Source organism: Salvia splendens, chromosome 5, assembly GCF_004379255.2.
Source record: "Salvia splendens isolate huo1 chromosome 5, SspV2, whole genome shotgun sequence".
Taxonomy (NCBI): Eukaryota; Viridiplantae; Streptophyta; class Magnoliopsida; order Lamiales; family Lamiaceae; genus Salvia; species Salvia splendens.
Genome location: NC_056036.1, coordinates 42,091,838 through 42,116,032, shown reverse-complemented (window position 1 = coordinate 42,116,032; position 24,195 = coordinate 42,091,838). Strand labels below are relative to the sequence as shown.

Sequence of the window (24,195 nt, the reverse complement as noted above, 5' to 3'; positions counted from 1 at the left end):
AGATTGTAATCCTTAATTTGAATACCGTAATAAATAGTACTAGTAGTATTTTATTTTCTTAAAATTCATATTGAATTTTAGTACTAAATATTTTGTCTATTGTATAAAATCCATCATATCATCTTATATTATTAGCAATCTTAATTAATATTTTAACATAACACATTATCATTATATATATAGCTATCTTAATTAATATTTTAACATAACACATTATCATTATTTAAAATAGTAAATCTACTGTGTGCAATGCTTACAAATTTTAAATTATGCATACATCAAATAAAAAAATTGAATTTATGTATGTATATCAGTATAAAAGAAAAGCAGTCTAAACTAATAAATTGTTTGTGCAATACGATACGATAATATCATTCATTTTTTTAGTATACACATAAAAAGAAAATGTATATCATTAGGGATAGTTTCCTTAATAAATGAAAATGCATTTTTTTTTCCAAATTATTTATGCTTCTAGCTGGAAGTAGATGCCTTGTGTATTTCCATTTGGCAATATAATATGGTGGGGAGTGCCACGTCATATTACCATGTGGTATACCTAGACTAGGAAATTTCTTCTCCGGTTGATCATTTCAGACACTGCACTTCCAACTTCATTGATTACACATTAAAATTTATGTCATCTATAGTGAAACTAATATTTGCATAATTTTATTTCTACAATCAAGGATAGAGTTATACCAAATCGAATTTATGGAAGCAATGATCAAATAATATAATACCAAAAAAACAAAATATGATCTTCTAATATCCTAACTCAAAGCAATTAATAAAAGTTGGAAATCAGCATAATAAAAACTCCCAATATCAAAATGTTTACTCGAAACAAATATGCATCTCAATACAAAATCTTTTCAAGGGGAATAGAAAGATAAGTAGGCAGCATTATTCAAAACAGCAGTGCACTTTCAAGACTGCAGAGGCCTATCAAAATCAAGTCAAATGAATATTTAAACAATCCCCGAAATACCAAAACTAGTACAAATCAGTATAAAATTATTCGTCACCATAATGGATTTACCATATCAAGCTCAAGAGCAACTTCTCTCTCACCCAACCATCAACTTGTTCTCATCTAAAAAGGTGTAAGTGGGAACCTCGAGGTTGAACGGCGCAGGCCCTTTGCGAATCCGACCAGAGATGTCGTAATGGGATCCGTGGCACGGGCAAAACCAACCCCCGTAATCACCAGCATTCGGCAAGGGGATGCACCCCAGATGGGTGCAAACCCCAATAACCACGAGCCATTCGGGATTCTTGACCCTCACAGCATCCTCCTGTGGGTCACGGAGGGAGGCAACGTCGACACTGTTTGCCAGCTTGATGTCTTCTTCAGTTCGGCGCCTGATGAAGACGGGCTTCCCGCGCCACTTCACTGTGACGGTTGTCCCAGGTTCGATGCTAGACAGATCCACCTCGAGGGAAGCGAGAGCAAGGACATCTTTACTGGCAGACATGCTCAGAACGAATTTGAGCACAAGGAGACGGGCTAGTGATGCGTATACAAACCTGCCTCCAGTCAAAACAAAGTATGCGAACGCACGTTTGCTAGGATCACCTGGCGGGTATCGCTCGTGGTTGTGCTCATCGTAGACAATCTTTGAGCTGGGATTCTTGATGGCCGCCACGGTAGCAGGGACTTCAGGAACCAGGCCCGAGTCTTGCCCTGCTGCAAGGGCACCAGAAGAGAACCCTACGAGACGCACAGAGGTTAGGAAACATTATTTCAATTTCCGTGGCTATCTAATTTATACATGTGGCACAGCTGAAAGCAACTGTCACAGGAACAAGAGTGGGGGGCTGGCAGCAGCGTATCTCTTGGAAATTTTGCAAGATTAATGATGTATAAATATATTACAGATTTGGAAATTTTGAGAGGTTTGATCTCAGAAAATAGTATAACCACTAAGTGTAGATTATAGATAAACACCTAAGGTCCTAAACCAAAGCATGGAATGTTAAATGGTTTACGATAAGGGGATGAAGAAAATGAGATAGCAAGATAAACCAACTGCAATGCAAGATTTAATAATAGATAGAGAGAGAAAGGTAGAGTCCAGAGGAAACAACAGAAAACATTTCGCTTAAAAAAAATCCAAGTGTGCAAAGAGCAATTCTACTAAGAAGCAAATGCGATGATAAAAGTTTCAGCATACCGTGAGATCATTAATAAACAACAGGCAATAACACAGCTGTATACATATAATCACAAGGAATCTGGTTGGTTAGAGCTTTTACAACATACCTAGTGTTCTAATAAAAAACACTGACATGTGGAAACAACCCAACTATTAAACACCTGAACACATATGATCACAAAGAATCTATTTGGTAAGTTGCCCCCTCAGAAAACCTTTACGACACACCTAGTGTTTTGATAAAACAACCACCAAAGTCAGTTCACCGACTAAGAGCAACAGAGCATTATTACACATGATACTCAGAATAAACTGAATTAAAAAAACGCTACTTTAGGTCAAAGAAGAGCACATATATCCTGAACCAAAACAACACTATCATAATTATTAGTTGAAGAATCTCAATACTGCATAACTAATCACGGTTGGTAGGTTTCTCTACATAAGGTATACAAACGAAGCAAAAAAACCATAGCTAAAGTATGTTTATACTAGAATCAAGACAAGCAAGCTGTTAGTTTGCATGTTGGATAACATTTCAAAGCATCAAAAACATTGGTCTGTGAGCAAAAAAACTTGTACAGGCAAATGCAGGCATTAAATAAGCTACTTATGAGCATTATGATCAGAAATGTATTGATTGGGTCTAATTATCTATCATCAGTAATGAACGCACCTTAATTCCATAACCAATTTATATGCTAAGCTAACAAAATGATAGAATACAGCGCCAAATAAACCATTAATCTACAAAACATCAGGGGATACTAATCCAACAGCTCCATGAAGCGCTCCTTTCGAACTTATCATCTCAATGGAAACAAAATACACTATTTTTTGGATGAACGGTTCAATCACAAAACAATCCATAACAAACAGGAATCAATTAAGTCAATAGCGACAACTCACGCACAAACTCGCAAATATCATACTCCACATTTTCTTAACCGACCGGATCTTCGCAGCAATAACACTAATAAATAAAATAATCGACTCAAAAAAAAGCAAGGAACCTCTGATCTGATCGAACACAGAAATTGATCGAACGGGTGAAGAAGTGCGTTCATCAGACGATGAATCGCCGCCGACGAACGGGTTTCTGGAGGTAAATGCGGCGGAAGGAGCCTGAGCCGACCGCCATGAGAGAGAAGAAAGCCTCCGCCCCGCTACCCTCAGCATCTTCGATAAATGGAGAATTTTCACCTATCGATTGGATTGTCACGACTTATTCTCGAGCCCTAGCGCAGGATCTATCTCTCTCTCTCTCTCTCTCTCTCTCTGAAGAAAGGAAAATGGAAAAGGCAAATTGAAAGGGAAAATTACAGATTTGATTTGGCGAACGGAACGACACCGTTCCGCAAGCTTTGACTATTTCACGGCCTACGATGTCCGGTCCACATAGTCATGGGCTCGGCCCAGCAATAGCGGGCTTTGAAATTTCCCCTTTTTGAAACTGAGGATTTAATGGGCTTTGAATTTCACTATATTTGAATTTTATTAGAACTAGTAAAGACTAAATATGACGACTTCTCAAAGGAAAGTAAAGACTACAACATTAGTGAAAATATGAAATTAAAAATATAATTTAATTAAGCCTTATTTTATAATTAATATCGTACATCTTACCCGTTCAGTTATATAACATAAACTTCAATTCCATTTAATCATGGTACACTACATATTAGAGAGTCAAGGACACTACATATTCCTTAATGAGTATTACGCAGTATTATAATTTCACTCCATCCATGTATATATTATTCATTATTTATAATCATTAAAAATGGAGATATTACAACCATTAGTAAAATACGTTTATTTAGTGTTTTGTTATCTATATTTCTATACAATGTGAGTTTTGAAAAAATTTAAAATAATGTCATTTTGATAAAAAGTTTATCTACCAATTAAAATTATATTTATCATTTAAAATGTCAAATAATTATAACTCATTTACACAAACGTTTAAACTAAAATACTCCATCAAACTGCTTTTCATCAAATAAAAAAGGAATCCCAAATTGAAAATTTGAAATATAATGTGTGAGTAATGGAATGTGATCATTCGAGCTTTTGGCTTTTCACTTCTTACACCTATGCTATGCACGGACCAAGATATTTTTAAAAGATGAATCATCCATAATGAGCTATAAATATAATAGGGAAAATATTGTGCTTACACATAAATATAATATACTCCATATATTAAATTTTAAAATAATACGATTGCAGCTAATTTCGCATACATATGCACTGGCAATCCTTACAAATATTACACATGCCGAGGCCTAGAATCTTAATACTAATACATATACATGTAACGATATACATATACAAATACAAACCCTACGTCACCTCCTCTTCCTACATATTATTTCTACATCATATTACTCTCACCTTGTTTCCAAGGGCTCTCTCCACCATCAACCAGTCCATCCGTCGGCGGCGGCTCTCCCTCATCTCACTTTCTTCGCAGGCATGGCCACACCCCGAACACATCTCACGGATCCCAATAATGTACTGCCACTGTTTTCTTCAAAAAAGAATAGCTTGTTAGAAGAAACACTATCCGAAAATAATGGGGGATAAAATACCTCTAAAATAAATAGATATAGGTGAAAAGACTGATGAATGCATGAGCGAAACATTGGTCTTTGTTGGTTTTAAATACTGTGATACAAAGATACACTAACCGGACGTAATACAACCCAATGAAGAATGGAGAAATTAAACAGAAGTAAACTTAATTGAAAATACAATTATCAAAAACTATAAACCGTAGATGTAATTTGTAAGCCGAGTCGAGGAGTCCTCTTTCCGCAAGATGAGATACGCCCCGGTAGTGCTCTCGGATTGGCGTGTCGTCCCCAAAGATAAAACGGCTTCGTCTTGTTCGTTGCAGCACCGCAAACAGAACAAGCTTGGACGAACTGGATGATCCCGAGGGTAGAGCTTCGAAGGAAGACTATGCAGAGAGAGGGAGAGAGCTTGCAATGCTATGCTTGGTGTAGAGTGGTATGCAATGCATGGAGTGATTGTCTATTTATAGGCCAAGTCCACTCATTGGGCATTGATGGAGTCAACAGCCATTATGTGTGCCATGATGGCTTGACTGTAACCGCCGGGGGTTACAAGCCGTTACGGGAGCTGGAGATACATGATGCATCTGGACACGCTACCCGACGGGATTCATCATGGACCTTTTGGCACATGATGTGTTGGGGTCCATCGAGGACCTTTTATCACCCGCTATACGCCGGGGTCCATCGTGGACCGTTTGGGACCCGCTATATGTCGGGGTCCGTCGTGGACCTTTTGGCACCCGCTATGCGTCGGGTCCATCGTGGACCTTTTGACACATGGCACCCGGCAGACGGGGCACGGGTCACGGGACATGGTGCACTGAGCACAGGTCACAAGACATGGTACACGGAGCGTGACTCACGGCTCACGACTCATCTTAGTCCACAATAATTATTACAAGTAATAATTCATCTTATTAAATACATGTTTAATAAGGTTCTCTCCACCAATGTGGGATAATTAACACTTTTAATTAATCCATTCGTTTTATCTCATTGCTCCTTTATAGCTCACAACTGTGACAAATTTTAATTCATAATTTCTTACTCATCGGGAATCGGTTTAGAGAAAATGAATATACTCCAAAAGTAGATCGTCGCTATTGCATTTAATTTTACAAAATTAAATATCTCGTCACATTTATTATTGGTCAAAGTCCATTGACCAAAGACGATTCCAACAATTCCCCACATGAGTGAAAATTATCAAATGCATATGTATGCAGACACAAGCTCAACCCTCAAGAGGTATATAAGCATAAGGATAGGTAGTTGTTGGCTTTGAACCATCCATAGTCAACACAATCGGATACACAGGGAGCCTAGTAGCGCGGTGCTTTGAACTATTCCTCCACGGCGTGCACCGAGACAATGATGTCAACACTTAAACACCTCAACCTCATCCGTTCTCACATTTTGTGTCCATTACGGCCTTGAACACCACTTTGGATTCATAAGTGTGTTATATGAAGCGACCACACTTCACACTTATATAGGTGATTTCTCGTCGAGCATCTTGCCATACTCGGTCTCATTTGAGAACTCAATCTCCTCGAGATCCTTTAGGAATCATTAAAAGTCATTTGATGCGAATCCACAAGTCTCGCATCGTTTGATCAACCCCACTAAGGACATTCATCGACCAATGACAAGGGCAATGACAAAGAAGATGCAAGAAGCTTTAAGCACATTCATCCGTGGAATAAGCTCATCCGAAGAGAGAGCTCGAGTAGGGGACGACCGGAAGCTGAAAATGGTGCTCAAGGCCTCGTGGGAGGACGGAACGGAAGCGACGCTCGTCAAGACATGTCTTTTGGAGTCATCACCGCTTCAATGCGCGACGTTCGTATAATGGCCATAACTCTCTCATCCGGACTCCGATTGGGGCGTACAAGATACTCACGTGAAGCCCTTTCGAAGACGAAGATAGTGCTTTTGGAGGATTCCAGAGAAATCGCCCGACCGGGCGATTTTCAAGGGGAAAACGCCCGACCGGGCGTTCTGTCAGTTTTTGGTCGCGAATTCCAGAAAGTTCGCTCGACCGGGCGTTTTGCATGAGCCAAAACGCCCGACCGGGCGTGTTGCGCGACTTGCGTTTTTGGACTCTTTTTGTCTCTTTTATTTAGCACTTTTAGTCCCTTGTATAAATACCAATGTCTGGGAGACTTTTGAACATTATTGAAGAACAAAGACTCCATTGGAGCACCCATCTTCATCATTGAAGATTTATCCAAAATCCCTTGTGGTTGCATTTAATCTATTGCCGGGCTTAGATTATTTGTTAAGGCATGCTTGCTAGTTCTTGTGTTGCTAGTTGGTGGAGCCATTAGGTTTTTGTTTGTGAAAGTAGCTATTGGGTTTTTATTTCTTGAGCTTGAATCTAAATCATAACATTTATCATCTTCTTCTTCTTTTCCATCTTTTTATTGTCATATTTCTTGTTTGGGTTATTGGATATTATTGCAAGAACAAATCCGGGCAACATATGTTTATTGAATCCTTAAGATTCACATTATCATTGACTTAACCTCACCACTAGACAAGTTTTTCAACACTCTATTGCTCTTTAGGGAATAAATGTGGATGAGTGTTTCACACGAACTCTCATAGCTTAGTTTTCCCATTGAACCAAATTCTTGGGATCTCCAGTCATCGTGGTTGGGTTGCCACTATGACAGTTCTTTAGTTTGTGGATTTTAAACTCATTCCCTCTAGCAATTTATGTTAGAAAATAATGGGATAAAATTCCCAAGCAGTGTACAGGCGGTACTCTAATTATTATAATCGAAGGAAAATAACAAGTGGAATGGAAATTACAACGGAAATAAAATAAAACAAACCAACAATAAGTCAAGTCGAGGGTTACAACACTCAATGCTTTCTAAAGAATAGGTGAAGATTAAAAATCTTCCGAGTGTTACAACTAGAATCATATAGCTTTGTTTTCCCATTGAACCAAGCCCATGGGATCTCCAATCGTATGGTTGGGTTACCACTACAATGATCTTTTAAGATGTGGTTTTCAGTCTCATTCCTTTTAGCAATTTATGCATTTGGTCACGGTTTAAACTTGTCGTTAACGGATCCGCTAAGTTATCCAATGACCTTACGTAGTCAACTGCGATAACACCACTTGTGATCATTTGTCTTATGGTATTATGTCGTCGACGAATGTGTCGAGACTTACCATTGTACAAGCCACTATGTGCTCTCCCTATAGTTGCTTGGCTATCACAGTGTATCACTACTGTCGGCACTGGCTTCTTCCAATATGAAATATCTTCTAGAAAGTTTCTAAGCCATTCGGCTTCTTCCCCTGCTTTGTCTAAAGCGATAAACTCAAATTCCATGGTGGATCGAGCTATACGCGTTTGTTTTGTTGATTTCCATGAAAAAGCTCCACCCCCACAGTGAACACATACTCACTCGTTGAAAACGAGTCTTTTGAATCAGAGATCCAATTTGCATCACAGTACCCTTCAAGTACTTAGGGATAGTTCGTGTACTGCAGCTCAAAGTTAAGAGTATACTCCAAGTATCTCAAAACCCTAAGCAGAGCTTTCCAATGTTCCTTGCTTGGGTTGCTCATAAATCGGCTCAGCTTATTCACCGTACACGCAAGATCTGGTCGGGTGCAGTTTGTGATAAACATCAAACTCCCTATGATCCTTGCATATTCTTCTTGAGCTATAGGCTCACCTGTGTGCTTACTCAAATGCACGTTGGGATCCAATACAGTCTTAGCAGGCTCACAATCAAACGAGTGAAACTTCTTAAGCACTTTCTCATTGTAATGAGATTGTGTCAAAATAATTCCCTCATGATTCCTTTTAATCTTGATTCCGAGAATCACATCAGCTAAACCCATATCTTTCATGTCAAAATTTTTCTTCAACATATTTTTGGTCTCGTTGATAATGTTGGCTATTGCTACCCATAATCAACATTTCATCTACATAAATTCTATCTTCATTTATATCTCGTGTTTGTCGTTGCTACTTGATTATTGAATGAAGAAACTATTGTTTTGGGTGCATAAATTAAGATGGATATTGGTGGTAACAAATTATCAATTGAAACTGGTTAGAAGACAAATTTAATATTGGATGTTCATCTTAATTGCAATAATTCTTTGATTTTTTAGGATTATCTAAAATGGTTTAAAGAATAAGAGTTTATCTATTCTTTGCCTAGTTATTGTTTAGCATGTTTAGTGCTTGAACCTTGAATAATTTTAATTTGCCCCAATTGTACTTACTACTACTAATATGGAGTACGGAGTACTATTTATGAACATTTATTCATAATTTACACATGCAAAAAGAATATACTACTCCCTCCGTCCCGTGCTACTCGCACGTTTGCTTTTCGGCACGGAGATTAAGGAATGAGTGTATAGCAAAGTCAACAATTGCGGCTGTAGGTGATAATTTTTACTAAAAATGGAAAGAGTGCAAATAACTTGGGACACCCAGAAAGAAAATAAGTGCAAGTAACAGGAGACGGAGGGAGTACTACAGAAGGACAAATAGAGTACATCCTCGGAATCCTCTGTGCTCAGTTTAGGAGATGTATATGTATATGTTCTTAATCATCCATCACTCGCATTTGTCATAAACTAAAATGAAAACATCTGTCAGCATCGCAGATCATAAAAACGCATAACAAATGCTTTGAGATCGATTGGTGACCTCAAATCTGCCAAATCGGAAAGATTTAGCAAAATGCTGAAATTAAAAGAAAAAGTAAACAAGGCTTTTCAGTGCTCTCATTATGAGATGCATGGTCATGCTAGATTTAAGTATAATTGCCAGTATATCATGCTTTTTCTATGCAACACTGACAAATAGAACTGAGGCACAATTTTCTAGTTACGATAGAAAATTCAGGCTGATGAATTCCAAGTGTAAGATAAATCTTGGCTTGGATTGCTTTTATAGGAAAAATCAGCAAGAGATTACTAACCTTTCTTCCAGCATTCTTTCTTAGCCTTCTGTCCAGCGGATACAACAATCTCCAAAGACACCAGTATTCATGACACATGCATGTTTTGGATGAAAGAATGAAAATGCAACCACTTTATTTAAAAAAAAGATACATAATTATTTTTTTTAAAATACATAGTTAAAAAAAACCTCAAGTTTCGACAAATGCGGCCCCCGTCTCATTCCTCGTCGTCCCTGTCACCAGTCATGTCGTCCCTGTCGCCACTCCCGGGCAGGGGTGTCATCCCCAAATCGCGCCTCATAGTGTCGATGGCATCCTTCAACATCATCTTGTATAAGGGATCAGTCGCTGCATGCCACTTGTCCATGGTGTCGAGCATGCTCTGCGTTAGCTGCATGCGAGCAAGAGGGTTGAGCTCGGGAGTGACCAGGAAAGGAGCTTCCGATTGGACCTCGTGGGACCCGCTGGCGCTTCCCCTAGCCGTCCGCATCGCAGTCTTTTGCCCAACCGGGCGACGGCGGCGGGACGACGATTGAGGGGTCGGGAACTCTGCCTCGGCGTCGGGGAGTTCGTGGGAACCGGCACTGCTGCTGTACTCGCCGGAGGCGTTGATTTTCGTCTGCTTCGGCCAGCCCGCTTCAACACCCTCACTAAACTTGGCAGAAGTCTGCACCACATGATAGACCTCCCAATATTTAAATTCCCCAAAACCCAATTCACCGTCGGGGAACTGCTGGTAAGACAGAAGCTTCATATCATCGGCGAACATGCCGTTGGTTGCAGTGCGGAGGTTGTTTTGGTAGATGCTGGCATATCGGCTGAGCTGCCTCCTCAGCCGCTCCCACTGTTTCCGGCATTGTTCTCCATCGTGAAGCTTCCCACCTAGCGGTTTGAATTCGATGTAGCTTTGGCTAATGCGCCACCACATTCTGTCGATATGCTGGTTAGCCCTGACGTAGGGGTTCTCGACTACACTGATCCAGGCCTTCGCCAGCGCGACGCACTCCCCTATGCTCCAGATGGTCCTCTTTCTCCCGCCGACTTCCTCCCCCCCTCGTTCCCCGCACGCGAGGACGAGGTAGTGCCCTTGCCCTTCCCTCTCCCTTGCTTCCTCGTCATCCCTGCCACCGGTGGCATCTCAATGGGAGACTCCCTGACCGGAGATAGTCTCAACTCCTCAAAAGAGAAAGTCTCTATGCAGGTGAACTGAGTCTCCAGAAGAGTACTCTGGGGGAAATCACTAGACACTAAATCCATGTAGGGGCGATAGACATTGTCCCCAGGTGATTAGGAGACCCCTGCCTGCTCCGCCCCCCGGCAGCGGCAGGCATGCCTTGCATCATCCCACTCATCCCTGCACACCAAGGGGGTACATATTGTAGTACCCAAGCATCATCCCCGCCATTTGGGGTTGGGGCATCATCGGTGCCATTCTGAGCATCATCCCGGACATAGGTGCACTTTCGCCGGCCTTTCCCCCAACTCTAACAGGAAAAGTCGGCGTTTGTGACTCGCTCGTGGCGGGGGAATCACTGTCGTGGTGCTCCATTTATTTTCAAAAGAAATGAAAGCAGAGATAGAGAAACTCGTTAAAACAAGTAGTGCGAATGAAATGAAGTTCAACGAGCCGTATATATAGAGTTTTTAAAAAAAAAAACAAAAAAAAAAATAAAATCAGGACGTCCGTCATGGCACCGCAATGGCGGACGTCGTCAGAAAGCCGCAGAACTCTGGTGTCCGCAATCGACGTCCGCCGGGACGCCCGCCGCTGCGAATGCTCTAAGCATAAAACCTTAGAAAAGAGTTGAAAACATATATCTCAATTACCAAATTGAGAATGCTAGCTAAACCTTTTAAGAACAACTTCTTCCTGCAAATGTAAAATTTAGAAAAGATCTGCAGTTCTCATAGCCACCAACCATTTCATGTTGGATCAGAACCATTCGCCAAGAGCTTTAACTTCAGACTCATAGTGTATTATAAGTAGTTAGAAATTAGTAAAAAATATCAATTGATCACATCATATATTATATATAACTCGATCTCTAAAAATTTATCACTTATTTTCATTTCCGTTTGTCCTTAAAAATTTATCACCTAATACTATTTTTTACAGTGAAACTCATATTCCATTAACTTATTCTCACTCATATTTTATTATAAAATTATACTCCATAAAAATAAGATTCATATGTCACTAATTTTTTCAACCTAATTTCTACTACATTTTTTAAAATTCGTGTCATTTTTTAAAACCCGTATCGGACCAAGTAGTGACAAATTATAAGGCCATCCGCAATGGCGCCTAGCGCACCGCCTAGCCGAGCGCCGGCGCTAGGCGGTCCATTGCAACCGCCCAGCGGATTTCGGAATTAAAAACCGCCGAGCGCTCGGCGGTTTCGCGGCGCTAGGGGGTGCGCTGGACGATCCGCTCGGCGCTATTGCAGCGCCCGGATCGCCTAGCGCACCGCCGAGCAGATTTTTTTATTTTTATTTTTATTTATCGAAACACTATATATACGCGGTTTGCACGTCATTTTCATTCGCACAACTTGTTTTAACGAGTACTCTCTCTATCTTAATTTCTGTACAAGATCAACACCGAGAAATGGAGAACACCAACGAATGTACTCCAGTGACGAGCGGGTCTCAAACTCCCCCGGTACCTGTGGGAGGTGGATGGGGTCCGATGCCAGGGTACTACAACATGTACCCGTGGGCCGTGGCAGGGGATGATGCTCGGGATGGCAGCCGGGGGGAATATGCTCGGGATGGCAGCTGGGGGGAGTATGCCGGCGTGGCAGGGGGTACCGGGGATGCAACCCGGTATGCAGATGATGCCGGGGTGGGCGCCCGGGATACAGATGATAACGCGGGGGTGCCCAGGATGCAGATGATGCCGCGGGGGTGGGACGGCGATGCAGCCCCCGACATGGGGGTACCGGCGACGCAGGGGACGCTGGGGGAGGGGGACGTCTATCGCCCCAGTTTTGATTTTTTGACTGCTTCTTCGCACACATCGACCCCAACGGATGCGCAGTTCACGCAATTTGATGTTTTTTCTTAGAGGAGTTGGGGTTTGATATTCTCGGAGTTTTGGATACTCCCGTTCAAACGGGGGGAGCAGTGCAGGGTCGTGGCGCCCCAAAGAAGAAGGGTAAAGGGAAGAAGGCCGGGGAGTCATCGCAGCCGGGTGAGGACGACGGCTCGGTACGGAGAAGGTGGACGGATGCGGAGAACGTCGCGCTGTCCAAGGCGTGGGTGAGTGTTTGCAACGATTCTCTCGTTTCTAACAACCAGAGGATCGTCAACTTGTGGGGCAAGATAGCAGTAGTCTACCAGAGATTTTGCCCGGAGGGGAGGCGACACAACTGGGAGGATTGTCGGAAGGGGTGGGACCGAATCACGGTTGTCGTCTCCCGATTTTCTGGTTTGTAGGCCAACGCCCTCCGCATGCAGAGCAGTGCCCAAACGAAGGAAGACTGCAGGAGGATAGCGGAGAAAGCCTTCCCCTAGCCCGGGTTGTATAAGGACTTCACCTACTGGAACTGCTATCTTGTGCTGAACTACTCCGAGAAGTTCCGAGTAGGTGTCGACGCAGGCTGACCGAAGAAGCAACGACTGAACTATACCGGTGATTTCAGCGGCAGCAACGATGGTTCCCACGACCTCCCCCGAGACGGCCCAGGAGGTCCCGACCCCTCGTTCGTTCGCTTGCCGAACTCGCCCGGTTGGGCACAAGCGGGCTCAAGGGAGGTGAGGGGGGTAGCCGGGGGTTCACAGGAGGTCCAGTCGGCATCCTCCCTTGACCAATCCACAGCGGATCTCAAATTCTTCGCGCGTCAACAAACGCGCAATCAGATGGTCAAGACGATGGCCGAATGGCGGGCGGCGGTGGACCCCGTGGAGAAGAGTTTACTTCAAACATTGCTCCCGAGCATGCAGGAGGATTTGGAGGCGGCACGGAGGGAGACCGACGGGTGTAGAGGCGGTGGCGACGGTGGCGACGGAGGCAGAGGCGATGGTGGCGTCGGAGGCGGAGGCGATGGTGGCGACAGCGACGGAAGAGACGACGACAGAGACGAGGAGTGAATTATTGTACTTTTTTTTAATTATTGTAGTTTTTTCAAATTATTGTACTTTTTAAAAATTATCGTACTTATTAAAATTTTAATAGTATTATTAATGTTTCCCGTATATGTCTCGTAAATTAAATTTCGTATATTGTGTGATTGTTAATTATTTCATTTTTATATAATTGTTATTAGTGATGTGGCTAGTGATGTGGCTAGGCTATGTCTGGGCTATTTGCTTGTTTTGATGATGTGACAGGTGGATTTTTAGTGTTGATGATGTGGCAGGAGGAGTTTGTGGCTAGGCTACGACTGGGCTATTGCTGAGCTATTCCTATTGTGGATGGCCTAGGGGACAAAGGGAGAGAGTATATATTATATATACTAGTTAGGGATGTCAACCGGGTCGGCCCAGCGGGTTAATCGAGTGCGAACTAATTGAGTTGTATTTTTCGGGATATAAAAGTTCAACCCTAACCTTAAAAGTTCGGGTTTCGGGCTAGCCTAACGGGTTATCGAGTTGCTACAGATAAAATTAACTTGCGATCAATCTAATATATAATGATAAAAAATAGTTATATTTATAAAATATAAAACATTTAATTATGATAAATTTGATATATTTGCTTAAACTCATGATCAAATACTAATATTTGAGATTTGTGCAAAAATATAAACATATTTTGAGAAATTTTAAAGCATATTTGAGAAATTTTTTTTAGTGATTTGAAGTTTCTAATCTATTTATTTATTATTATATTAATAAAATTTTAATATATAATTTTTATATTTAATATAAAATTGAAAGATAATTTTTAGTTATCTACATTATAAAAATATTCAATGAAATGTCGTATTAGGAGTCAAACAAATAAAACAATGTAGTAATTTTATTGGATTTTCGGGCCAGCCTTATATGGCGGGCTACTTGGATCAGCCTACATGTTATTGGCTGTATTGACATCTGTGGGATGTATGACACTTATATCATATAAGAAACAGCAATTAATGAAATTTTCCATCGACACTAATGAGAACATGTATTATGAGTTAGTAGTATTTTTTATTAATTACAAAAAATTATTGAATCGCCATTACTACATACCATTATATATTGATTCAAACTTCCTCTTCAGTTTATATATCCTACACCTACATGACATTTTGTGAATTTTGCTGTATCGAAAATAATCATACCGAATTTTGCGGTATACCGCAATGAGGTATACCGAAAAATTCGGTAAGGTATAGGTATGATATTTTCTCATACCGCAATTTGCGGTACGGTATGCGGTGTGACATTTTGAGTGTGGTATACCGTACCGTGCCACCCCTAGGAAGAATGACAGCGACACTTGACTAGACGACCCATATATATCAACATGTCTATTAAAGAGTGGATAAACATATACTTCAATATGCGCACTAACTAATGGACAAACGACAACCAAATGCAATACAAACGAGAATATATCAACCACAAGTGGTGTGACAATCGAGATCTCACGATATGGCGATGACACTTGACTAGATGCCTCACGTAAAAATTGTTTAACAGTTATTGATTGTGAAATTAAGCGCCATAAAGAGCATTGTCTTGACATAGACATGATCTCAGAACGTCATACATTTTACTTGATCATATGACGCGTGTAACAATATTTTTTAAGAGCTATTGATTGCGAAATAGAGCGCCATAAATAACGTCGGTCTCGACGTAAATATGGTATCATATTGTCTTGAGTTATAATCTATCAAATAATTCAACACGTGTATCATTATATCAACACATCTATTAAATAATGGATAATCATACACGTGTATTAACTAATGAATAAAAGCTGGTTAATCGCAAGACGAATGAGAATATGCCAACCCTAAGCAAAGTGTAATACATGGGATCTCAGGGGAATAACACCGACCTTCAACTAGATGACACATACATCAACACCTCTATTAAATAACAAATAATCATAGTGTAATTCAACACATATAATAATTAACGAATAAAAGACAACTGCACAGAGATAAAAGGGAATACGTCAACCTCAAGCAACACGACAAAATGGGATCTCATGACAACGATATTTGACTAGACAACACGTAAAACCCGATATCAAAATATCATAAGTCATACTCGATCACGACGCGTGTCTAGTATCATAACAGAATCGATCAAAACAAATCATGAACTAACAAGAGTAAATGCCACTCGCATATTAATTGCGAATCCGAGCTCCGTACAGAGCATTTGTCATGTTAACGCAAAACACTATACTTGCATAACTCTCACAAGTTTTACTCGATCACACAACTTGTGTACATGACTAATGGGAACTAACAACTATAAATGCCACTCCAATAGAAGATAGAAATAATTAGGTCAAAATTAAATTTTAATTTCGTACAAAGATTTATAAAAATCTTAGTCATTTTTGCTTTTTTAGGGTAGAATTCACTATTCAATGGATGTAGATGTAGTTGAAGCAAAGAGGGAAACTGACAGAAATCGAAAAAATTCAAAAACTTTCCTTAAAAATTAATCCCGATTTCAAGTCCGCGCCAAACCCCGAAATTCCTCTTCTATATTTGAGGCAAAGCGCAGAATCCAAAAATCAAACCCACTCTCTCTCTCTCTCTCTCTCTCTCTCTCTCTCTCTCTCTCTCTCTCTCTCTCTACTTTGCTTTTCTCATTCACATCTGTATTCATTAATCAATCGTCATCACCAACAGCAACCCTCAAACCAAATGGCGCAAGTTAGCGAGCTCCCCTGCGACGGCGAGGGCGTGTGCATGGTCTGCAAGCAGAAGCCGGCGGAGGCGGAGGTCCTCGCGTGCAAGACGTGCGTCACGCCGTGGCACGTCGCGTGCCTCACCTCCGCGCGGCCGCAAACCCTAGCGGACACGGCGCACTGGGAGTGCCCCGACTGCTCCGATCTCTCCTGCGCCGCGCCGGCCGTCTCCGGGGGCGGGCTGGTGGAGAAGATCCGCGCGATCGAGGCCGATGCGTCGCTCACGGACCTGGAGAAGGCGAGGAGGCGGCAGGAGCTGCTCGGGGGGGCGAAGGAGGGCGAGGAGGCGGAGGGGAAGGGGAAGGAGACGGACGGGGACGGCGCTGGCAGTGTTTTGGGGATTTTGGGGGACCAGTTCAACTGCTCCATTTGCATGCAGCTTCTAGATCGACCTGTTTCGGTACGGTTGTGCTCATTTCTTCGTCTCTTCAGTTTATGCGTTTTTGGAATTTTGGTTTATGTGGCCGATTTTTGTAGGGATTTGACTTTTTTGATGGCTGAAAATGATTAATAATTTGAATGGGGTCTGTTTTTGGTAGTTTAACTGGACCGGCTACGTTTTTGCTTGTGTGTGAATTGGTGTTTTGTTTTTTCTCTTTCTTTTTCTGTGTGCTTATGCTTATTCAAATGAGTTTTTTGTTGCTAGCTGTGTTGAATTTTCGTTGTAGGTTTTGATCTATTGTTTTGCGTGGACTGTTCTTAAGATTTCCGAGTTTTATTTGAATCGGAGGCAAAATCTTACAAACTATACTTAGTATAGATTGGTTTCTGGAATTTTGATTTATGTGGCTGATTTTGGGTTTTGTTGAGGGATTTGAGTTTTTCGATGGCTGAAAATGATTAATAATTGAATGGGGTCCGTTTTTGATAGTTTCAATTGGACTGCTTTGTTTTTGCTTGTATGTGGATTGGTGTGTTGGTTTTTCTCTCTTTTTTTTTTATGCTTATGCTTATTCAAATGGTTTTTTTTTGTTGCTAGCTGTGGTGAAAATTCGCTGTTGTTTTTTATTTATTGTTTTGCATGGACTGTTCTTAAGATTTCTGATTTTTGATGAAGCATGTATTGCTTTTGATCTGCTTGAATATATTGAATGTGTGAAAATTCTCGTTTTGGGTGATATTTGAAGAAAGGTTCACTGAATGAGAACCTTTTTTGTATTGTACGAAAGGGTAACACGCCAATGCTAACAACATGTTAAACACGCCAATCCTATTGCTGTGTGTTTAGAGAGACGGTGAAGGCTTACACGTTGTTAGAATTGGCTTGTTCAACTTTTAAATGAAGCACTGGTGTGTTTCCCTTTCATAGGATACAACAAAAGGTTCCATTTAGAGGACATTTAATCACCCGAATTTTGCTGATGAATGTGTGACTTTGTGTGTATGTTTTTGTTGCATATTCAATGCGGTTGGTGTGCTGTAAATGGCTTCGTTTGTGTTCATATGGATTAGAAGAACATTTAGGGATTGGATACAAATGCTCTTTGATGAATTCCTATGTTTCAATTCAACTTATGTACTTGGGCCTGTGGAATTGGAGTCTTCAATTCCAATTCCAATGTTTGGTATCACAAAATATTTGGATTTGGATTTGAAGTACAATTTCAATTACTCCCAATTTCACAATTTAAATTCCATATTAAAAGTAGATAATTGGAATTCCAAATAATCATAAAATTGGACAAATTCACACACTTCACACAGAAATACAAACACACTGCACACACACTGCAAGCACTATATATCAATTACTTACATCAGTTTTACCCAACAAAAGGATTTGGAATTGAATCCTTGAAATTCGATCTGTAGAATTCTAATTCCAGTTCCGTGTACTGAACGGACCCTTTAGTTATAAAACAAAGCTTCTAAACTCATCCTTGTTCTCTTGATTCTGTTTTCAGACACCATGCGGTCACAACTTCTGCTTGAAATGCTTTCAAAAATGGACTGGGCAACAACGCATGAAGACTTGTGCTATTTGTCGGAAGATGATTCCTGTCAAGATGGCAAAGGAGCCTCGAATCAACTCTGCCATTGTTATGGCAATCAGAATGGCTAAAGCTTCCCAGTCTAACATCTCTGTAGGCCCTGCAAAGATATCCCATTTTATCCACAACCAGGATCGCCCCGACAAAGCATTTACCACAGAGCGAGCGAAAAAAACCGGAAAGGCTAATGCATGCAGTGGGAAGATTTTTGTCACAATCCCTTCAGATTTTCTTGGTCCAATTACACCAGAGTATGACCCGACAAGGGGCTTAGGTGTTATGGTTGGAGAAACATGGGAAGATAGGATGGAATGCAGGCAGTGGGGCGCTCACTTCCCCCATGTTGCAGGTATTGGGGGCCAGTCTAATCATGGGGCCCAGTCGGTTGCACTCTCGGGTGGCTATGAAGATGATGAGGATCATGGAGAATGGTTTCTCTACACGGGGAGGTATTAAATGCTGCCTCTGTTTGGCTCTATTACTTAAGATTAAGATGATATTATTCTCTTGCCTTTCTTGTTAGCAATGAAATCTGTCTGAAATTATTGTGAAACTGGGTGTACGTAGTCTGCCAATTCTTAATTACTTTATAAGGGTCTATTAATAACTTTCCTTGTGAAAGTGCCCATTAATTCTCTATTTTATTGCTGGGTACAGTGGTGGACGTGATCTTACTGGGAATAAACGGACGAATAAGAAGCAGTCGTTTGACCAGAGCTTTAAAAGCTCCAACGAAGCTTTAAGAGTCAGTTGCCGTGAGGGCTATCCCGTACGAGTTGTGAGGTAAGCTAAAATTTCTCATGTAATGCTTAAGTTCGTTGTTAGTATTATTTGTAACCCTGTGCAAAATAGTTCAATCTCTTTTGTTGTGCATTCTTTGTGCTGTTTATTACTTGAATTAGATGACAGTACTATACTTCATTTTATTCTTTTGGCTTCTAATACATCTTGCTCTTATTTTGTTGCAGGTCCCATAAAGAAAAGCGGTCTTCTTATGCACCAGAGGGGGGTGTACGCTATGATGGGGTTTACAGGATTGAGAAGTGCTGGCGCAAGGCTGGCCAACAAGTAAAAATTTGTCAAATAAAGACATTCACCTGTGATTTTTATTTATATCCTCTTATGACATTCTTTTTGAATTATTACAGGGATTTGTGGTCTGCCGATATCTGTTTGTTCGTTGTGATAATGATCCAGCACCGTGGACCATGTGAGTTATCGTATATTTGCCTTGTGTGCCCATTCTACTATCTGTATTTTGTGATGTACTCTTAAACTCTCTATATACTTTTGGCTGTAGTGACACCCACGGAGATCGTCCAAGACCCTTACCTTCAATTCCTGAGTTGAAGCAAGCTAAGGATATTACTGAAAGGAAAAAGAGTCCTGCCTGGGATTTTGATGTAAGCAACTTAGACTGACTAGGTCATTTCATTAATCTTGTGTTTTATTGGTGATTGTTTCTCGAGGTTTGCATGGGTCTAGGACTTTACGTCTAACATTCTTAGGATAAAATTACCTAGAGACTCATCCGTCTAAAATTTTCTGAAATAGGAGCAAAAGGGTGTCTGGACTTGGACAAGACCTCAACCGCCCAGTCAAAAAACACTTGTTGACGGTGATAAAGTAAAGATCACCAAGAGAAAAAACCGAAGTGGGACTGGGTCTGTTAAGGAAAAGCTTTTGAAAGGTAATTTTCCCTTTCCTATTCAAACACTGCTGTGATTATTTGTCTTTTCTGAAAATTGTGGACATTCTTATAAAGCATCATTTTTTGTTTCAATTCTTGATTTGTTTTGTATTTTAATGCTTTTGATTGCTTGTTTGACCTTGACATGGTTAATGTAATGCAGAATTTAGTTGCCTCATCTGTCGGAAAGTGATGGTTCAGCCACTCACCACTCCCTGTGCTCATAACTTCTGTAAGGTGTGCTTAGAGGGTGCCTTTGCTGGCCAATCTCACGTCAAAGAGAGAAAAAATGGAGGGAGGACACTTCGTGCACAAAAAAATGTCATGAAATGCCCATCTTGCCCACAAGATATTTCCGAGTTCCTCCAAAATCCTCAGGTACATGCATTATACTCCCTCCGTCCCGCACTATTTGCACTTATTTCCTTGTTAGGCGTCCCAAGTTACTTGCACTCTTTCCATTTTTAGTAAAAAATTTCACCTATAGCCGTCATTTTTGACTTTCCTATACACTCATTCCTTAATCTCCGAGCCGAAAAGGAAATGAGCGAGTAGCCCGGGACGGAGGGAGTATTTGTTATATTTCTGTTTGGATTTTCATCTGGCCGAATATAGCTCGCGAGGCTTATTCTTGGATGCTAGATGTAACATAAAATGGTTGTGCTAATGATTCAGCTTGACTATTATTATGTGCACAGGTCAACAGGGAGTTGATGAACGTTGTTGAAACGCTACAGAACCAGTTGGAGGAGGAGAACTCGAAGGCTAAGGAGACCGAGGATGCCCAAAGCTTGAGTTCAAGTGAGAATGCTGATGGAGAGGGCTCGGAAGTGGAAATGCGAGAAGATGCTGACAGCATCGATGAAGATGCTATTAGTGTTTCTAAGCGAAGGAAGCTTAGCAATGATGGTGCTGAAGCGGGAGAAGCAGATGGGGCGAAAGATGATGAGGCGGGAAAACCAGGTATGCTTGCTGATGGAGAAGAGAGCACAGAAGTGAATGTGCAAGAAAGTGCAGACAGCATGGACGAAACACCAGACTTTGTTGCTGAAAACAAAGAGAACTGCGATGTGAATGCTGAAAGCATGAAAGGGGACAAGGCTGAGAAGCCTTCAAATGACTCAATAGCTGTTCCTGCTTCTCCGCAAAAGAAACCTGATGCAGGAGTCCCAGAACCCTGTGAGCCAGCAAAGCGTGGGCGTGGTAGGCCTAAGAAAGCCTCCATGCAGAACAATTCCGGAGCGAATTAGTCTAGGAGCAGGCAAGGAGCATAGAGAGGTTTCAGATGATGCTGGTACCTCTGCCGTCTCTTCTCCTTATATTTTGCCATAGGCGCCCCAATGTGGGAAACTCTGGGCCTATTTTTGATATACTATTATTTACTAGAGGTGTGGTATAAACAACATTTTTTGTGATTTCATGGGTAGAGTTTTTCTCTTGGTATAATTTCAAGAGAGGTTTTGTAACTGTGGATGTGATGGTGTTTACCATCTATATTCCATGTTAAGCTTTTAACCCTTTCAAATGTGGAAAGTTTAATGCCTGAGCAGCTAGAAGCGCGCTGTGCTCGTGCTCGTGCTGTGCAAGCGTTGTGTTCTTAGGCCGTGCTTGGTAGTGATGAGGAATACAAAAAGGAATGAAATTGTGTCTGAACATGAATTAGACACAATTTCATTCCTTTTTGTATTCACGGTGGTCACTGTGTCACATGAATTAAACAAGAAGTCTAACACGGAGCAAATTAAAACTGTGTCACACTTCACGGTGGTCACTTGTCACCAATATACATTATCAGTTACGACTTTAAATTTTAGTTTTAATTGCATCAAAACGCAACATTGTTACTTACACATGCAGAATCGGTGAAAGTATTTTGTTTGTTAAATTTATCAACTATTTAGAAATTTATTGGTTAGAGAAGAAAAATCCAAACTAAAGGGACACATCGATGAGATAAAATTGGAATGATAAAAATTTCAACATATTAAGAAAGATTTATTGAAACATATCCATCTTAAGCCTTTAGCGTTTACCATCTCTAATCCATCTTAAGCCTTCACCCTTTTTAAATTAATTGAAACTAATCATGTACTTATCTAAAATTCTTATTGATCAGTTCTTTTTGAGGCTTTGCTTGTGTAAAGTTTTGTGTATGCACTGCCACGAACGTTGTGCGTGTGCGCTGTGCTTGTCTGTGCATGTGTTGTGCTCGTTTGTGTGCGCGCTATGCTTGTGCTCGTTTGTGCACGTGCTGTGCTCGTTTGTGTAGGCGTTGTGCTTGTCTGTGCGTGTGCTGTGCTTTATAGAGGAAAATGGTGCAAAAGCCCTAAGTTTTGAGTTCTTGTAAAATTAAACTAACTACTACTACTTCAAGTTTTTATTCCCAACTATAAATGTGATGAAAAAACATAAATTTGTACTCCATCCATCCTTAATGACATGAGTTTTAATGTTCAATTGGTAAAGAGAGTGTGAGGGAAAAAATAGTTGAAGTAGTATTAGTGGATTCAGGGTTCACATTATTAATGGTGTGTGATTGGTTAAAAACTTTCTATACTTAAACTTGGTCTAATTTTGGGGGCGACCAAAAATGGTAAAACTAATTTTTTTTACGTCAGAGGGAGAATTATGTAGCTAATTTCCAATAAAATTAAAATTTGCACAAACTGGATCCAAGTGGCATGTCGAATGGTCTTAAATGATGTCATTTTGATGTTAAGATGACATGTCAAAATATCTAATAGACACCAAAACGACATTGTACATCATAACATATCTAAAATATTCAAATTAAATATAAAAAATACACTGATTTAATCATTAAAACAACATCATTAATGTGTTCGCTTGCTAATTTAACACTAATTTTAAGTCATCCAAATCATTTAAATTACACATCACATATGATTTAGTTTTGGCTAGAATATTTGAATCGTGAAAAATTTGCTACACAATAGTAAAAGTTCATATATTCGAATCAACACGCACTTTGCATTTTCCGGCTTATATCAATAAAATAAAATAAAATAAAATAAAATAAAATAAAATAAAATTGGGAGTTAGTTATATTCCCGCCATTAATGATTTCCCATGTATAAATATCATCACCTCGCACTCGTCTCTAAGCTCACACATCTCACTTTACCAGAAATCAAATTTCAGTTCATTCCTATCAACACCAGAACTCACTCCCCAAATCAATCTCTCTCAATTCAATCCGATCAGAAATGGAAGCAACAATCAGTCAGAGAAGGCTGACAAGAAGCCCCAATCAAGATCCATCTCTTCCCCCAAAATCAATCACCAATCTGTTCGACGCCCCCAATTTACCCCCTCAAAACCCTAACCACGGAGCAGGAATTCAATTCCCATACCGGTCGCCGCGTTTTATCTTCTCGAAGGAGCTGACATGGACGGATTTCGGGGTAAATCGGGTGCTCATCACCGGAAGGGGCAGACAGAGGCTGATGGGGTCGTTGACGCCAGGAGAGCAGCGCAGGGTGGAAACGGATTATCTCAGGGTTATGGCGACGGTGGATGCAGATCAAGGTGATGACGCTGAGTATGAATTGCGATTGAAGAGGTACAACTCCGGTCATATGTTTCTCCGGAACCAATGGCGAAATCTGGTGGACAGAAACGGATTGATCCCAGGGGATTCAGTGATGGGATACGGCTACCGCAACGACAATGGTCAGTTTCGTTTGGTTATCCAGGTTGTCAGACGGAATTAAATCTTCATTTTCTCTGTAATTATTCATTACTTTGCCATTAATCAGAACTTTCTTTGGATCAATCTTCTTTTCCCTCGCCATTTTGAATGTTAATTTCACAAGAATTTTAATTTACTGGAATAGATTTTGGGTTCTATTTTTGATAATTTTTTAGTAACAGATTTATTCTGCCATCTTCGTACTTTATATTTTTTATAATTCTTCCCTTTTCTTGATTAATTGTGTTT

General features: G+C 40.6%; 2 protein-coding genes across 2 annotated transcripts; one reads left to right on the top strand and one right to left on the bottom strand.

Annotated features, from left to right (window-relative positions):
- Window positions 1-804: 804 nt before the first annotated feature.
- On the bottom strand, window positions 805-3,466 carry LOC121802999 (cytochrome b-c1 complex subunit Rieske-4, mitochondrial-like). Its single transcript, XM_042202700.1, has 2 exons — window positions 3,173-3,466; window positions 805-1,714 (listed from the first exon to the last, which is right to left on the bottom strand). Exons 1-2 carry the CDS (start codon window positions 3,336-3,338, stop codon window positions 1,071-1,073), a joined length of 810 nt encoding a protein of 269 aa, XP_042058634.1. The 5' UTR covers window positions 3,339-3,466; the 3' UTR covers window positions 805-1,070.
- Window positions 3,467-16,408: 12,942 nt separating this feature from the next.
- Window positions 16,409-21,759, top strand: LOC121803150 (E3 ubiquitin-protein ligase ORTHRUS 2-like). The gene is made up of 9 exons (XM_042202849.1): window positions 16,409-16,953; window positions 18,458-18,993; window positions 19,202-19,327; window positions 19,513-19,612; window positions 19,693-19,754; window positions 19,845-19,947; window positions 20,099-20,234; window positions 20,398-20,612; window positions 20,933-21,759. The coding sequence occupies exons 1-9, from the start codon at window positions 16,510-16,512 to the stop codon at window positions 21,482-21,484; spliced, it is 2,274 nt and encodes a 757-aa protein (XP_042058783.1). The 5' UTR covers window positions 16,409-16,509; the 3' UTR covers window positions 21,485-21,759.
- Window positions 21,760-24,195: the final 2,436 nt, after the last annotated feature.

Excerpts from the sequence above, each read along its gene's own strand:
- LOC121802999 (XM_042202700.1), bottom strand. The coding sequence starts at position 3,338 with ATGCTGAGGGTAGCGGGGCGGAGGCTTTCTTCTCTCTCATGGCGGTCG. Across the intron at positions 1,715-3,172 it reads TGTGTTCGATCAGATCAGAG|GGTTCTCTTCTGGTGCCCTT; the intron begins GTTCCTTGCTTT and ends TGCGTCTCGTAG.
- LOC121803150 (XM_042202849.1), top strand. The coding sequence starts at position 16,510 with ATGGCGCAAGTTAGCGAGCTCCCCTGCGACGGCGAGGGCGTGTGCATG. Across the intron at positions 19,613-19,692 it reads GGCGCAAGGCTGGCCAACAA|GGATTTGTGGTCTGCCGATA; the intron begins GTAAAAATTTGT and ends GAATTATTACAG. Across the intron at positions 19,755-19,844 it reads GATCCAGCACCGTGGACCAT|TGACACCCACGGAGATCGTC; the intron begins GTGAGTTATCGT and ends TTTTGGCTGTAG.